Source organism: Salvelinus namaycush, unplaced genomic scaffold (genome assembly GCF_016432855.1).
Source record: "Salvelinus namaycush isolate Seneca unplaced genomic scaffold, SaNama_1.0 Scaffold292, whole genome shotgun sequence".
NCBI lineage: Eukaryota > Metazoa > Chordata > Actinopteri > Salmoniformes > Salmonidae > Salvelinus > Salvelinus namaycush.
Genome location: NW_024059808.1, coordinates 234,033 through 252,087, shown reverse-complemented (window position 1 = coordinate 252,087; position 18,055 = coordinate 234,033). Strand labels below are relative to the sequence as shown.

General features: G+C 43.8%; 1 protein-coding gene across 1 annotated transcript; it reads right to left on the bottom strand.

The window, feature by feature from the left end:
• Positions 1-4,510: 4,510 nt before the first annotated feature.
• Positions 4,511-14,980, bottom strand: LOC120039699 (zinc finger protein 239-like). The gene is made up of 2 exons (XM_038985106.1): positions 14,938-14,980; positions 4,511-6,287 (listed from the first exon to the last, which is right to left on the bottom strand). The coding sequence occupies exon 2, from the start codon at positions 6,223-6,225 to the stop codon at positions 5,095-5,097; it is 1,131 nt and encodes a 376-aa protein (XP_038841034.1). The 5' UTR covers positions 6,226-6,287; positions 14,938-14,980; the 3' UTR covers positions 4,511-5,094.
• Positions 14,981-18,055: the final 3,075 nt, after the last annotated feature.

Sequence of the window (18,055 nt, the reverse complement as noted above, 5' to 3'; positions counted from 1 at the left end):
CCTAGCACTACCTATTATACTTGCTAGTACCACCGGGGAGGCTGTTGATCCCTAGCACTACCTATTATACTTGCTAGCGCCACTCAGGAGGCTGTTGATACCTAGCACTACCTATTATACTTGCTAGCACCACTCGGGAGGCTGTTGATACCTAGCACTACCTATTATGCTTGCTAGCACCACTCGGGAGGCTGTTGATAACTAGCACTACCTATTATGCTTGCTAGCACCACTCGGGAGGCTGTTGATACCTATCACTACCTATTATGCTTGCTAGCACCACTCGGGAGGCTGTTGATAACTAGCACTACCTATTATGCTTGCTAGCACCACTCGGGAGGCTGTTGATACCTATCACTACCTATTATACTTGCTAGCACCCACTCGGGAGGCTGTTGATACCTAGCACTACCTATTATACTTGCTAGCAAAACTCGGGAGGCTGTTGATACCTAGCACTACCTATTATGCTTGCTAGCACCACTCGGGAGGCTGTTGATACCTAGCACTACCTATTATACTTGCTAGCGCCACTCGGGAGGCTGTTGATACCTAGCACTACCTATTATACTTGCTAGCACCACTGGGGAGGCTGTTGATACCTAGCACTACCTATTATACTTGCTAGCGCCACTCGGGAGGCTGTTGACACCTAGCACTACCTATTATACTTGCTAGCACCACCGGGGAGGCTGTTGATCCCTAGCACTACCTATTATACTTGCTAGCGCCACTCGGGAGGCTGTTGATACCTAGCACTACCTATTATACTTGCTAGCACCACTCGGGAGGCTGTTGATACCTAGCACTACCTATTATGCTTGCTAGCACCAATCGGGAGGCTGTTGATAACTAGCACTACCTATTATACTTGCTAGCACCACTCGGGAGGCTGTTGATCCCTAGCACTACCTATTATACTTGCTAGCGCCACTCGGGAGGCTGTTGATACCTAGCACTACCTATTATACTTGCTAGCACCACTCGGGAGGCTGTTGATACCTAGCACTACCTATTATGCTTGCTAGCACCACTCGGGAGGCTGTTGATAACTAGCACTACCTATTATGCTTGCTAGCACCACTCGGGAGGCTGTTGATACCTATCACTACCTATTATACTTGCTAGCACCACTCGGGAGGCTGTTGATACCTAGCACTACCTATTATACTTGCTAGCAAAACTCGGGAGGCTGTTGATACCTAGCACTACCTATTATGCTTGCTAGCACCACTCGGGAGGCTGTTGATACCTAGCACTACCTATTATACTTGCTAGCACCACTTGGGAAGCTGTTGATACCTAGCACTACCTATTATGCTTGCTAGCGCCACTCGGGAGGCTGTTGATACCTAGCACTACCTATTATACTTGCTAGCACAACTCGGGAGGCTGTTGATACCTAGCACTACCTATTATGCTTGCTAGCACCACTCGGGAGGCTGTTGATACCTAGCACTACCTATTATACTTGCTAGCGCCACTCGGGAGGCTGTTGATACCTAGCACTACCTATTATACTTGCTAGCACCACTGGGGAGGCTGTTGATACCTAGCATTAGCTATTATACTTGCTAGCACCACTCGGGAGGCTGTTGATACCTAGCACTACCTATTAAACTTGCTGGCGCCACTCGGGAGGCTGTTGATACCTAGCACTACCTATTATACTTGCTAGCACCACTCGGGAGGCTGTTGATACCTAGCACTACCTATTATGCTTGCTAGCACCACTCGGGAGGCTGTTGATAACTAGCACTACCTATTATGCTTGCTAGCACCACTCGGGAGGCTGTTGATACCTATCACTACCTATTATACTTGCTAGCACCACTCGGGAGGCTGTTGATACCTAGCACTACCTATTATACTTGCTAGCAAAACTCGGGAGGCTGTTGATACCTAGCACTACCTATTATGCTTGCTAGCACCACTCGGGAGGCTGTTGATACCTAGCACTACCTATTATACTTGCTAGCACCACTTGGGAGGCTGTTGATACCTAGCACTACCTATTATGCTTGCTAGCGCCACTCGGGAGGCTGTTGACACCTAGCACTACCTATTATACTTGCTAGCGCCACTGGGGAGGCTGTTGATACCTAGCACTACCTATTATACTTGCTAGCGCCACTCGGGAGGCTGTTGATCCCTAGCACTACCTATTATGCTTGCTAGCGCCACTCGGGAGGCTGTTGATACCTAGCACTACCTATTATACTTGCTAGCACCACTCGGGAGGCTGTTGATACCTAGCACTACCTATTATACTTGCTAGCACCACTGGGGAGGCTGTTGATACCTAGCACTACCTATTATACTTGCTAGCGCCACTCGGGAGGCTGTTGATCCCTAGCACTACCTATTATGCTTGCTAGCGCCACTCGGGAGGCTGTTGATACCTAGAACTACCTATTATACTTGCTAGCACCACTCGGGAGGCTGTTGATACCTAGCACTACCTATTATACTTGCTAGCACCACTCGGGAGGCTGTTGATACCTAGCACTACCTATTATTCTTGCTAGCACCACTCGGGAGGCTGTTGATACCTAGCACTACCTATTATGCTTGCTAGCACCACTCGGGAAGCTGTTGATACCTAGCACTACCTATTATGCTTGCTAGCACCACTCGGGAAGCTGTTGATAACTAGCACTACCTATTATGCTTGCTAGCACCACTCGGGAGGCTGTTGATACCTAGCACTACCTATTATACTTGCTAGCACCACTCGGGAGGCTGTTGATACCTAGCACTACCTATTATACTTGCTAGCACCACTCGGGAGGCTGTTGATACCTAGCACTACCTATTATGCTTGCTAGCACCACTCGGGAGGCTGTTGATACCTAGCACTACCTATTATACTTGCTAGCACCACTGGGGAGGCTGTTGATACCTAGCATTACCTATTATACTTGCTAGCACCACTCGGGAGGCTGTTGATACCTAGCACTACCTATTATACTTGCTAGCACCACTGGGGAGGCTGTTGATACCTAGCACTACCTATTATACTTGCTAGCGCCACTCGGGAGGCTGTTGATACCTAGCACTACCTATTATACTTGCTGGCGCCACACGAAAGCGAAGCTAGCGTGGTTATCCACATGTTTTACCAATAGTATAAACGCCCCGTTACCTGCAAGCTCTTCCTCAACAACAATGCAGTGTTCAATATCAAAAGTAAAGAAATTTTTAAAAAATGCAGGGACCCAAGACTAAAGATTCTATTTTAACAAACCAAACATAAATCTTAAAAAACTCGCATGGTGCAGCTGAGTTGTGGGTGTCAGAAATAATGTAGCTATTTTTACAGCAGCAATTCTGATAAATAAGTTGTAGCTGTGGCGAGGGCTTGACCTCTCACTGGCCAATGAAAACATGCTCCCAACCGTTTCATGTGGTTGCATCAAGTTGTGTATTTACGGTGTTTGATGTTGTGTTGTCATAACCTCTGGGAGGAGAGCATGGATGTTTATCCTGGGAGATTCCATGCCAGTGGAGCCTGGAAATATTTCTCAGAACAATCCGAGATATCAAAAATATTTTCAGGCTAGGCTGCTGTGTGTGTGTGAATGCGTAATGTGTGGATAGTCAAGAAGCTCCCGACGAACAGTTTTTGTGCTGACATTGCTTCCTGAGGCAGTTTGGAACTTGGTAGTGAGTGTTGCAACCGAGGATAAACGATTTTTATGTGCTACGCGCTTCAGCACTCAGCGGTCCCGTTCTGTAAGCTTGTGTGGCCTACCACTTCGCGGCTGAGCCATTGTTGCTCCTAGACGTTTCCACTTCACAATAACAGCACTTACAGTTGACCGGGGCAGCTCAAGTAGGGCAGAAATTTGACAAACTGACTTGTTGGAAAGGTGCCATCCTATGACAGTGCCACGTTGAAAGTCAATGAGCTCTTCAGTAAGGCCATTCTACTGCCAATGTTTGTCTATGGAGATTGCATGGTTGTGTGCTCGATTTTATACACCTGTCAGCAATGGGGGTGGCTGATTTAGCCGAATGTAAACTTAAGTTAACATCAAATGTATTGGTTCTGCAATGTTGGGAATCCTATAAGGTGTGGAGACCATCAATTTCAACTTATTTTAGAAGAAATAGGTCATTATTTAAGAAAGGTGCAAGGGTGGCAATATGTTTATCTGCAACTGTATCCAATTAAATTAATTTAGCAATATTTAAATCATATATCAAATCCAATTCAAGAGGTTTCAAGGCTGGAATCAAGAAATGCAAAATTCCATTAATCTATATTACAACTTAATAGACTATCAAATCAAACTTTATTAGTCACATGCGCCAAATACAACAGGTGTAGACCTTAGTGAAATACTTACTTACAAGCCCTAACCAACAGGTGTAGACCTGACAGTGAAATACTTACTTACAAGCCCTAACCAACAATGCAGTTTAAAAATAAAAAAAATACAAATAAGAAATCAAAGTAACAAGCTGCCTCACTCACTCACTAGACTAGACTCCTGTTACTATACTGTGGTACTGTATAGACTAGACTCCTGTTACTATACTGTGGTACTGTATAGACTAGACCCCTGTTACTATACTGTGGTACTGTATAGACTAGAGTCCTGTCCAGGGGAAGTACTGTACATCAAGATGCCTCACTAAAGAACCAGGAGATAGACTCGTGTTACTATACTGTGGGACTGTATAGACTAGAGTCCTGTTACTATACTGTGGTACTGTATACACTAGACTCCTGTTACTATACTGTGGTACTGTATAGACTAGAATCCTGTTACTATACTGTGGTAATGTATAGACTAGAGTCCTGTACAGAAACAGGAGATAGGCTCCTGTTACTATGAGCTGTTCTGGATCAGACAAGCCAAGGCTCCTGCAAGGCTACTTACTTACTATCGTGGAAAATTATGCACCTGCGCTGTATGAGCCTGAAACCTGTATACTTGTATACAAAATATCAATGTACATCTTTTTTTTTTTTTAAATCTCATTTTAGAAACGAAACAAACATTTTTTTAAGTAAACCTATTTTGTTTTAGACTTCATATAAACAATATGATTTCATGTGGTATGTACAAAAACACAAATTCTCAGTCAAAAACACAAGTCAGAACAAAGCCTCTCTATTCTCTCATGTGCTTTCAGGTCCTCTGACTGGGAAAATGTCTTTCCACAATGAGAGCAGTGGTATGTTGTCTCCTCCTGTGTATGTATTCTTTCATGCTTATTCAGATGCCTTAACCTGTTAAATGTCTTTCCGCACAGGGAGCAGTGATACGTCTTATCCCCTCCTGTGTGTGTCCTCTCATGCCTTGTCAGACCCCCTAACTTTGTAAAACTCTTTCCACACAGGGAGCATTGGTAAGGCTTTTCTTGCGGGTGTGTCCTCTCATGCTGTTTCAGGTTCACTAAACCCCTAAAATTCTTTCCACACTGGGAACATTGATAAGGCTTCTCTCCTGTGTGTATTCGCTCATGAGTTTTCATGTTTACTAACCAGGTAAAAGTCATTCCACAGTGGGAGCAGTGGTAAGGCTTCTCTCCTGTATGTATTCTCCCATGTAATTTCATGGACTTTAACTGGGTAAATCTCTTTCCACACATGGTGCATTGGTACGGTTTTTCTCCTGTGTGTGTCCTCTCATGCATTTTCAAAGTCCCTAACCATCTAAAACTCTTTCCACACTGGGAACAGTGATACGGCTTCTCTCCTGTGTGTATTCTCTTATGCTGTTTCAGGCTCACTAAACCCCTAAAACTCTTTCTACACTGAGAGCATTGGTAAGGCTTCTCTCCTGTGTGTGTCCTCTTGTGCCGATTTAGGTTCCCTAACTGGGTAAAATTCTTTCCACAGTGGGAACATTGGAAAGGATTTTCTCCAGTGTGTATTCTCTCATGCGTTTTAAGGCTCCCTAACCAGGTAAAAGTCATTCTACATTTGGAGCAGTGGTAAGGCTTCTCTCCAGAGTGTATTCTCTTATGTATTAATAGGTACCCTAATTCGTTAAAACTTTTTCCACAATGGGAGCATTGGAAAGGTTTTTCTCCTGTGTGTGTCCTCTCATGCCTATTCAGGTGATATAACCAAAGAAAACCTTTTCCACACTGGGAACATTGGAAAGTCTTTTTTCCTGTGTGTGTCCTCTCATGTTTCTTCAGGCTCCCTAACTTTGTAAAACTCTTTCCACAGTGGGAGCAGTGACGTCCTCCTGTTGCTTTGGGCATCTCTGGGTCTGATTCCCCTGAAGGACTCTTCCTGCTGTCAGAGGGAGAGTCTGGTCTCTCTCCTGTCAAAGACAAACAGAGTATCTAGTTACTTAGTTGTCTACTGTGCTGTACTGTGTGGCCAAACTTGTGAAACATATGAGTCTATGTTTGGTTCAGATTTGTTCTTGTTTTGGGGGAGTTCATTAAAATCAAGACCCAGTTTCATCACCGCCCTCTCCTGACACTGAAACCCCAGAGACTTGCACTTTGCCCGGGTGTGCGGTTTTGTCTGGGGGCGCTAAAATGAACATCGAGACCATCAAGCTACTATGCTCGGAGATAGTGGCTACAATTCAGACCTGAATACAAGAGGTTTCTGATACTTTCAAAGCAGATTGAACTAATTTGTGAAACGAGACTGTGCCTGTTATTGCCTCACTCAAAACAACAGTTCCACACCATGATGATTGCAGCACTTTACACCTGACGACCTCGCTGGAGGCTGACGTGAATCGCTGCTGATCTGATAAAGGTGCAGGAGAGCTGTGTGAGCTTAGAGGGGGTTTCTTGCAGTAATATCCTGAGAACGATATTACATTTTGGGCCAATACCGATATCCAATATTTTCCTTGCCCAAAAAACGATACCGATTACCGATATGTAAAATTTTAGCAGTCTTTTAAGCATTCTAGTACAGTTAAATAGTTAACACACACGGATGCAGCGGTCTAAACCACTGCATCTCAGTGCAAGAGGCATCACTACAGTCCATGGTTTGAATCCAGGCTGTATCCAGGCTGTATGATTGGGAGGCCCACAGTAGTTGTCTGTTATTGGTGTAGAGCGGACGACAAAGCAGAGGGATCCAACATGTGGATAGGAAGATACAAATTATCATTATAACTGGAAAATATTCATTTAAAATCAAGGAATTTTACAACTTTAGCTCTCTAGGTCATGCCAGTAGGATACAGTAGGTTGTATCTCTGTAGGTCATGCCAGTAGGCTACAGTAGGTTGTAACTCTCTAGGTCATGCCAATAGGTTACAGTAGGTTGTAACTCTCTAGGTCATGCCAGTAGGTTACAGTAGGTTGTATCTCTCTAGGTCATGCCAGTAGGCTACAGTAGGTTGTATCTCTCTAGGTCATGCCAGTAGGCTACAGTAGGTTGTAACTCTCTAGGTCATGCCAGCAGGCTACAGTAGGTTGTAACTCTCTAGGTCATGCCAATAGGTTACAGTAGGTTGTATCTCTCTAGGTCATGCCAGTAGGATACAGTAGGTTATATCCAAGTGGTTTTATCTCTCTAGGTCATGCCAGTAGGTTACAGTAGGTTGTAACGCTCTAGGTCATGCCAGTAGGTTACAGTAGGTTGTATCTCTCTAGGTCATGCCAGTAGGCTACAGTAGGTTGTATCTCTCTAGGTCATGCCAGTAGGCTACAGTAGGTTGTATCTCTCTAGGTAATGCCAGAAGGTTACAGTAGGTTGTATCTCTCTAGGTCATGCCAGTAGGTTACAGTAGGTTGTATCTCTCTAGGTCATGCCAGTAGGTTACAGTAGGTTGTAACTCTCTAGGTCATGCCAGAAGGTTAGAGTAGGTTGTAACTCTCTAGGTTATGCCAGTAGGTTACAGTAGGTTGTATCTCTCCAGGTCATGCCAGTAGGCTACAGTAGGTTGTAACTCTCTAGGTCATGCCAGTAGGCTACAGTAGGTTGTAACTCTCTAGGTCATGCCAGTAGGCTACAGTAGGTTGTAACTCTCTAGGTCATGCCAGTAGGTTACAGTAGGTTGTATCTCTCTAGGTCATGCCAGTAGGCTACAGTAGGTTGTATCCAAGTGGTTGTATCTCTCTAGGTCATGCCAGTAGGCTACAGTAGGTTGTAACTCTCTAGGTCAAGCCAGTAGGTTACAGTAGGTTGTATCTCTCTAGGTCATGCCAGTAGGTTCCAGTAGGTTGTATCTCTCTAGGTCATGCCAGTAGGCTACAGTAGGTTGTAACTCTCTAGGTCAAGCCAGTAGGTTACAGTAGGTTGTATCTCTCTAGGTCATGCCAGTAGGCTACAGTAGGTTGTAACTCTCTAGGTCATGCCAGTAGGCTACAGTAGGTTGTAACTCTCTAGGTCATGCCAGTAGGTTACAGTAGGTTGTATCTCTCTAGGTCATGCCAGTAGGTTACAGTAGGTTGTATCTCTCTAGGTCATGCCAGTAGGTTACAGTAGGTTGTATCTCTCTAGGTCATGCCAGTAGTATACAGTAGGTTATATCCAAGTGGTTTTATCTCTCTAGGTCATGCCAGTAGGTTACAGTAGGTTGTAACGCTCTAGGTCATGCCAGTAGGCTACAGTAGGTTGTAACTCTCTAGGTCATGCCAGTAGGCTACAGTAGGTTGTAACTCTCTAGGTCATGCCAGTAGGCTACAGTAGGTTGTAACTCTCTAGGTCATGCCAGTAGGTTACAGTAGGTTGTATCTCTCTAGGTCATGCCAGTAGGCTACAGTAGGTTGTATCCAAGTGGTTGTATCTCTCTAGGTCATGCCAGTAGGCTACAGTAGGTTGTAACTCTCTAGGTCAAGCCAGTAGGTTACAGTAGGTTGTATCTCTCTAGGTCATGCCAGTAGGTTCCAGTAGGTTGTATCTCTCTAGGTCATGCCAGTAGGCTACAGTAGGTTGTAACTCTCTAGGTCAAGCCAGTAGGTTACAGTAGGTTGTATCTCTCTAGGTCATGCCAGTAGGTTACAGTAGGTTGTATCTCTCTAGGTCATGCCAGTAGCATACAGTAGGTTATATCCAAGTGGTTTTATCTCTCTAGGTCATGCCAGTAGGTTACAGTAGGTTGTAACGCTCTAGGTCATGCCAGTAGGTTACAGTAGGTTGTATCTCTCTAGGTCATGCCAGTAGGTTACAGTAGGTTGTAACTCTCTAGGTCAAGCCAGTAGGCTACAGTAGGTTGTATCTCTCTAGGTCATGCCAGTAGGCTACAGTAGGTTGTAACTCTCTAGGTCAAGCCAGTAGGTTACAGTAGGTTGTATCTCTCTAGGTCATGCCTATAGGCTAAAGTAGGTTGTAACTCTCTAGGTCAAGCCAGTAGGTTACAGTAGGTTGTATCTCTCTAGGTCATGCCAGTAGGCTACAGTAGGTTGTAACTCTCTAGGTCATGCCAGTAGGCTACAGTAGGTTGTAACTCTCTAGGTCATGCCAGTAGGTTACAGTAGGTTGTATCTCTCTAGGTCATGCCAGTAGGCTACAGTAGGTTGTATCTCTCTAGGTCATGCCAGTAGGTTACAGTAGGTTGTATCTCTCTAGGTCATGCCAGTAGGATACAGTAGGTTGTATCTCTCTAGGTCATGCCAGTAGGCTACAGTAGGTTGTAACTCTCTAGGTCATGCCAGTAGGTTACAGTAGGTTGTATCTCTCTAGGTCATGCCAGTAGGCTACAGTAGGTTGTATCTCTCTAGGTCATGCCAGTAGGCTACAGTAGGTTGTATCCAAGTGGTTGTATCTCTCTAGGTCATGCCAGTAGGTTCCAGTAGGTTGTATCTCTCTAGGTCATGCCAGTAGGCTACAGTAGGTTGTAACTCTCTAGGTCAAGCCAGTAGGTTACAGTAGGTTGTATCTCTCTAGGTCATGCCAGTAGGTTACAGTAGGTTGTATCTCTCTAGGTCATGCCAGTAGGCTACAGTAGGTTGTAACTCTCTAGGTCATGCCAGTAGGTTACAGTAGGTTGTATCTCTCTAGGTCATGCCAGTAGGTTCCAGTAGGTTGTATCTCTCTATGTCATGCCAGTAGGCTACAGTAGGTTGTATCTCTCTAGGTCATGCCAGTAGGTTACAGTAGGTTGTATCTCTCTAGGTCATGCCAGTAGGCTACAGTAGGTTGTATCTCTCTAGGTCATGCCAGTAGGCTACAGTAGGTTGTAACTCTCTAGGTCAAGCCAGTAGGTTACAGTAGGTTGTATCTCTAGGTCATGCCAGTAGGCTACAGTAGGTTGTAACTCTCTAGGTCATGCCAGTAGGTTACAGTAGGTTGTATCTCTAGGTCATGCCAGTAGGCTACAGTAGGTTGTAACTCTCTAGGTCATGCCAGTAGGTTACAGTAGGTTGTATCTCTCTAGGTCATGCCAGTAGGCTACAGTAGGTTGTATCTCTCTAGGTCATGCCAGTAGCCTACAGTTGGTTGTATCTCTCTAGGTCATGCCAGTAGCTTACAGTAGGTTGTATCTCTCTAGGTCATGCCAGTAGCTTACAGTAGGTTGTATCTCTCTAGGTCATGCCAGTAGGCTACAGTTGGTTGTATCTCTCTAGGTCATGCCAGTAGGCTACAGTAGGTTGTATCCAAGTGGTTGTATCTCTCTAGGTCATGCCAGTAGGCTACAGTAGGTTGTAACTCTCTAGGTCAAGCCAGTAGGTTACAGTAGGTTGTATCTCTCTAGGTCATGCCAGTAGGTTCCAGTAGGTTGTATCTCTCTAGGTCATGCCAGTAGGCTACAGTAGGTTGTAACTCTCTAGGTCAAGCCAGTAGGTTACAGTAGGTTGTATCTCTCTAGGTCATGCCAGTAGGCTACAGTAGGTTGTAACTCTCTAGGTCATGCCAGTAGGCTACAGTAGGTTGTAACTCTCTAGGTCATGCCAGTAGGTTACAGTAGGTTGTATCTCTCTAGGTCATGCCAGTAGGTTACAGTAGGTTGTATCTCTCTAGGTCATGCCAGTAGGTTACAGTAGGTTGTATCTCTCTAGGTCATGCCAGTAGTATACAGTAGGTTATATCCAAGTGGTTTTATCTCTCTAGGTCATGCCAGTAGGTTACAGTAGGTTGTAACGCTCTAGGTCATGCCAGTAGGCTACAGTAGGTTGTAACTCTCTAGGTCATGCCAGTAGGCTACAGTAGGTTGTAACTCTCTAGGTCATGCCAGTAGGCTACAGTAGGTTGTAACTCTCTAGGTCATGCCAGTAGGTTACAGTAGGTTGTATCTCTCTAGGTCATGCCAGTAGGCTACAGTAGGTTGTATCCAAGTGGTTGTATCTCTCTAGGTCATGCCAGTAGGCTACAGTAGGTTGTAACTCTCTAGGTCAAGCCAGTAGGTTACAGTAGGTTGTATCTCTCTAGGTCATGCCAGTAGGTTCCAGTAGGTTGTATCTCTCTAGGTCATGCCAGTAGGCTACAGTAGGTTGTAACTCTCTAGGTCAAGCCAGTAGGTTACAGTAGGTTGTATCTCTCTAGGTCATGCCAGTAGGTTACAGTAGGTTGTATCTCTCTAGGTCATGCCAGTAGCATACAGTAGGTTATATCCAAGTGGTTTTATCTCTCTAGGTCATGCCAGTAGGTTACAGTAGGTTGTAACGCTCTAGGTCATGCCAGTAGGTTACAGTAGGTTGTATCTCTCTAGGTCATGCCAGTAGGTTACAGTAGGTTGTAACTCTCTAGGTCAAGCCAGTAGGCTACAGTAGGTTGTAACTCTCTAGGTCATGCCAGTAGGCTACAGTAGGTTGTAACTCTCTAGGTCAAGCCAGTAGGTTACAGTAGGTTGTATCTCTCTAGGTCATGCCTATAGGCTAAAGTAGGTTGTAACTCTCTAGGTCAAGCCAGTAGGTTACAGTAGGTTGTATCTCTCTAGGTCATGCCAGTAGGCTACAGTAGGTTGTAACTCTCTAGGTCATGCCAGTAGGCTACAGTAGGTTGTAACTCTCTAGGTCATGCCAGTAGGTTACAGTAGGTTGTATCTCTCTAGGTCATGCCAGTAGGCTACAGTAGGTTGTATCTCTCTAGGTCATGCCAGTAGGTTACAGTAGGTTGTATCTCTCTAGGTCATGCCAGTAGCATACAGTAGGTTGTATCTCTCTAGGTCATGCCAGTAGGCTACAGTAGGTTGTAACTCTCTAGGTCATGCCAGTAGGTTACAGTAGGTTGTATCTCTCTAGGTCATGCCAGTAGGCTACAGTAGGTTGTATCTCTCTAGGTCATGCCAGTAGGCTACAGTAGGTTGTATCCAAGTGGTTGTATCTCTCTAGGTCATGCCAGTAGGTTCCAGTAGGTTGTATCTCTCTAGGTCATGCCAGTAGGCTACAGTAGGTTGTAACTCTCTAGGTCAAGCCAGTAGGTTACAGTAGGTTGTATCTCTCTAGGTCATGCCAGTAGGTTACAGTAGGTTGTATCTCTCTAGGTCATGCCAGTAGGCTACAGTAGGTTGTAACTCTCTAGGTCATGCCAGTAGGTTACAGTAGGTTGTATCTCTCTAGGTCATGCCAGTAGGTTCCAGTAGGTTGTATCTCTCTATGTCATGCCAGTAGGCTACAGTAGGTTGTATCTCTCTAGGTCATGCCAGTAGGTTACAGTAGGTTGTATCTCTCTAGGTCATGCCAGTAGGCTACAGTAGGTTGTATCTCTCTAGGTCATGCCAGTAGGCTACAGTAGGTTGTAACTCTCTAGGTCAAGCCAGTAGGTTACAGTAGGTTGTATCTCTAGGTCATGCCAGTAGGCTACAGTAGGTTGTAACTCTCTAGGTCATGCCAGTAGGTTACAGTAGGTTGTATCTCTAGGTCATGCCAGTAGGCTACAGTAGGTTGTAACTCTCTAGGTCATGCCAGTAGGTTACAGTAGGTTGTATCTCTCTAGGTCATGCCAGTAGGCTACAGTAGGTTGTATCTCTCTAGGTCATGCCAGTAGCCTACAGTTGGTTGTATCTCTCTAGGTCATGCCAGTAGCTTACAGTAGGTTGTATCTCTCTAGGTCATGCCAGTAGCTTACAGTAGGTTGTATCTCTCTAGGTCATGCCAGTAGGCTACAGTTGGTTGTATCTCTCTAGGTCATGGCAGTAGGCTACAGTAGGTTTTATCTCTCTAGGACATGCCAGTTGGCTACAGTAGGTTGTATCCAAGTGGAAACAATTATCAACACAGTGTGGAAAGTGTCGAATTTGGTCAACAACAAAATGAATGGCTTATTTGCTGGGTGAGGTTTACTTGATCTAATATAAGTTTCGTAATGCTTAAGTTGTTATGTGGACACAGACAACTTTTATTTTATTTTATTTAATTATTTATTTATTTCACCTTTATTTAACCAGGTAGGCAAGTTGAGAACACATTCTAATTTACAATTGCGACCTGGCCAAGATAAAGCAAAGCATGGAGTAAAACAAACATACAGTCAATAATACAGTAGAAAAATAAGTCTATATACAATGTGAGCAAGTGAGGTGAGATAAGGGAGGTAAAGGCAAAAAAAGGCCATGGTGGCGAAGTAAATACAATATAGCAAGTGAAACACTGGAATGGTTGATTTGAAGTGGAAGAATGTGCAAAGTAGAGATAGAAATAATGGGGTGCAAAGGAGCAAATAAATAAATAAATAAATACAGTAGGGAAAGAGGTAGTTGTTTGGGCTAAATTATAGATGGGCTATGTACAGGTGCAGTAATCTATTAGCTGCTCTGACAGCTGGTGCTTAAAGCTAGTGAGGGACATAAGTGTTTCCAGTTTCAGAGATTTTTGTAGTTTGTTCCAGTCATTGGCAGCAGAGAACTGGAAGGAGAGGCGGCCAAAGGAAGAATTGGTTTTGGGGGAGACCAGAGAGATATACCTGCTGGAGTGTGTGCTACAGGTGGGTGCTGCTATGGTGACCAGCGAGCTGAGATAAGGGGGGACTTTACCTAGCAGGGTCTTGTAGATGACCTGGAGCCAGTGGGTTTGGTGACGAGTATGAAGCGAGGGCCAGCCAACGAGAGCGTACAGGTCGCAGTGGTGGGTAGTATATGGAGCTTTGGTGACAAAACGGATGGCACTGTGATAGACTGCATCTAATTTATTGAGTAGGGTATTGGAGGCTATTTTGTAAATGACATCACCGAAGTCGAGGATTGGTAGGATGGTCAGTTTTACAAGGGTATGTTTGGCAGCATGAGTGAAGGATGCTTTGTTGCGGAATAGGAAGCCAATTCTAGATTTAACTTTGGATTGGAGATGTTTGATGTGAGTCTGGAAGGAGAGTTTACAGTCTAACCAGACACCTAGGTATTTGTAGTTGTCCACATATTCTAAGTCAGAGCCGTCCAGAGTAGTGATGTTGGACAGGCAGCGATCGGTTGAAGAACATGCATTTAGTTTTACTTGTATTTAAGAGCAATTGGAAGCCACGGAAGGAGGGTTGTATGGCATTGAAGCTCGCCTGGAGGGTAATAAAAACACTATAGGAGTTGTCTCCAGATCACTATGCATATTCATGCTAGTAGCTTAGCATCTCTCTCCATTGAATACAGGCGGTTGACCACAACAACCCTCATAGAATATAAACAATAGATTACAAGAATAAGATCTATCCACCAATCCAAAGAAAGGATAGGCGGGAGCTAGACAACCCGCAGTGAAGCTTTGTGAACAACGACCTCCCTTTGTTAGGGCGGAGAGACATCTTGTCAGTATATCCATATTCTTTGGTGTAGCCAACCAAACTCTCACATGGCACTATTGGGGGGCCCGGTGTGTAGTAAATCATCACTACATGAAAATCACTACATGCCGTGTCCCTCAGTCTGCGGTCAGCAGATAGACCCTTCTCAAATATATATGTTAAGTCACTTTTTGGAAACGGAACGGAGAAAACAAGGGGTAGCTTGTTCTCTACTTCGTCTGATACTACACATATCAGTCATCATCCCAGGGCCCTCCGTTGATGAGGTATTGAGGAGACAACCCCCTAATATTCAAAGTTAAAAACACATTTAAGGCGGTACTTACTGGTGTTAATCAGATCCCCGTTCTCCACCTCTTCATCTTTCAATGTGACAGTAATCTCCCCTTCCTTCTTCACTCCAAAAACTGCCTCCTCCTCTTTCCCTTCCTCCTCTTCTTTTACTGTAACATCTTCCTCTTCTTTTACTGTAACATCCTCCTCTTCTTTTACTGTAACCTCCTCCTCTTCTTTTACTGTAACATCCTCCTCCTCTTTCAATCTGAACGCCTCTTCCTCTTCTTTCACTGAAACGTCTTTCTCTTCTTCTTTCACTGTAACAGCCTCAACCTCTACTTCTTGTTTTACTGTGACATCCTCCTCTTCCTTCTCCTCTTTCACGACAATGTTCAACCCCAGAGCTTCTTCCTCCGTCCAGCAGACCACCTCTTCTTTAGCAGAAGGGGAGTAGTTTAGGGAGCTCATGTTCGGGGATGTTAGCTAGCTAGCTATCATTAGCGACTAGGCTAATGCTAACTTAACCAGCCAGCTACTATAGCTGACTAATACAAAATAACGTAATATTAAATTAAATAGGTTAACAAGTAGATACGACAGACGTGTGTCTAAAACACAGCAGCTAATATAGACCGAAAGCGTATAAATAGCTTGAATCTTTCGGCTATGTTGGCTAGCAAGCTACCGAGGTAGTTGACGAGCTGTTTATGAAGAACCGTCCACTAGATTATACGTCACGCTGGCAGCATCGCCTGAAAGACGCACATCGCCGTCTGCTGACTGGAGTGGGAAACGCAGTTGAGGATCACAATTTATTTTCAGACAAAGATTCTTTTAAATGGAATTAATTAAATAATACTATTATATTGAGACATACTAAGACAGGAATGTGTTGATTGATTAGTGCGAATATATATATTTTTTTACTACAGCACATTTAAGGCAGTTTCATTAAGTCAAACTAAATCTAAATAAGTAGCTAGCTACTGTAGGTCTATACTGCTCCTACATGGTGTAACAATACATCATGTAGATGTATATAATGAACAGACTAGGTCTATAATGCTCCTATGTGGTGTAACAATACATTATGTATAAGTATATATTGAACAGTCTAGGTCTATACTGCTCCAACGTGGTGTAACAATACATCATGTAGATGTATATAATGAACAGAATAGGTCTATACTGCTCCTACCTGGTGTAACAATACATCATATAGATGTATATAATGAACAGACTAAGTCTATAGTGCTCCTACATGGTGTAACAATACATCATGTAGATGTATATAATGAACAGACTAGGTCTATACTGCTCCTACATGGTGTAACAATACATCATGTAGATGTATATAATGAACAGACTAGGTCTATACTGCTCCTACATGGTGTAACAATAGATCATGTAGATGTATATAATGAACAGACTAGGTCCATACTGCTCCTACGTGGTGTAACAATACATCATGTAGATGTATATAATGAACAGACTAGGTCTATACTGCTCCTACATGGTGTAGCAATACATCATGAAGATGTATACTACCGTTAAAAAGTTTGAGGTCACTTCGAAATGTCCTAGTTTTTGAAAGAAAAACACATTTTTTGTCCATTAAAATAACATCAAATTGATCAGAAATACAGTGTAGACATTGTTTATGTTGTAAATGACTATTGTAGCTGGAAACGGCAGATTTTTTATGAAATATCTACATAGGCGTACAGAGGCCCATTATCAGCAACCATAATTCCTGTGTTCTAATGGCACGATGTGTTAGTTAATCCAAGTTTATAATTTTAAGAGGCTAATTGATCATTAGAAAAAAAAAATCCAATTATGTTAGCACAGCTGAAAACTGTTGTGGTGATTTAACAAAGCTTTTGTCAACAGTGTGTGGGCCTTCTTGTTCTTTAACAAAGCTTTTGTAAATAGCGTTTTTGCATAACAATCAGGCAGTAGAACAACAATAATCATCATCCTCCTGACCAATCTTCCCTCCCCTTAACATTGGGTTTGATTCAGACCCTGTCAGTGTACCAGGTGGGCATTGGGTTTGATTCAGACCCTGTCAGTGTGCCAGGTGGGCATTAGGTTTGATTCAGACCCTGTCAGTGTACCAGGTGGATATTGGGTTTGATTCAGACCCTGCCAGTGTGCCAGGTGGACATTAGGTTTGATTCAGACCCTGCCAGTGTACCAGGTGGACATTGGGTTTGATTCAGAACCTGTCAGTGTGCCAGGTGGGCATTGGGTTTGATTCAAACCCTGTCAGTGTGCCAGGTGGGCATTGGGTTTGATTCAGACCCTGCCAGTGTACCAGGTGGACATTGGGTTTGATTCAGACCCTGCCAGTGTGCCAGATGGACATTAGGTTTGATTCAGACCCTGCCAGTGTACCAGGTGGACATTGGGTTTGATTCAGACCCTGCCAGTGTACCAGGTGGACATTAGTTTGATTCAGACCCTGTCAGTGTGCCAGGTAGACATTGGGTTTGATTCAGACCCTGCCTGCATGGCCAGAGATGTAACTTATAACCACAGAACCACCCCAGACCTTTCATGCCTGACTAAAAACAACTAAGAATTAGATTTACTGTCCTGGTCTAGCATGTCACCGCCTCAGACACCATTCACAATGCTGGCTGAGGTATGAGTAAATCATTACATATTGTTTCCTAACCATTCACAAAGCTGGCTGAGGTACTGAGTAAAACATGACATATTATTGCCTAACCGTTCACAATGCTGGCTGAGGTACGAGTAAAACATGACATATTATTTCCTAACCGTTCACAATGCTGGCTGAGGTACTGAGTAAAACATGCCATATTATTTCCTAACCATTCACAATGCTGGCTGAGGTACGAGTAAAACATTACATATTATTTCCTAACCATTCACAAAGCTGGCTGAGGTACTGAGTAAAACATTACATATTATTTCCTAACCATTCACAATGCTGGCTGAGGTACGAGTAAAACATGACATATTATTGCCTAACCCTTCACAATGCTGGCTGAGGTACGAGTAAAACATGACATATTATTTCCTAACCATTCACAATGCTGGCTGAGGTACGAGTAAAACATTACATATTATTTCCTAACCATTCACAAAGCTGGCTGAGGTACTGAGTAAAACATGACATATTATTTCCTAACCATT

Excerpts from the sequence above, each read along its gene's own strand:
- LOC120039699 (XM_038985106.1), bottom strand. The coding sequence starts at position 6,225 with ATGCCCAAAGCAACAGGAGGACGTCACTGCTCCCACTGTGGAAAGAGT.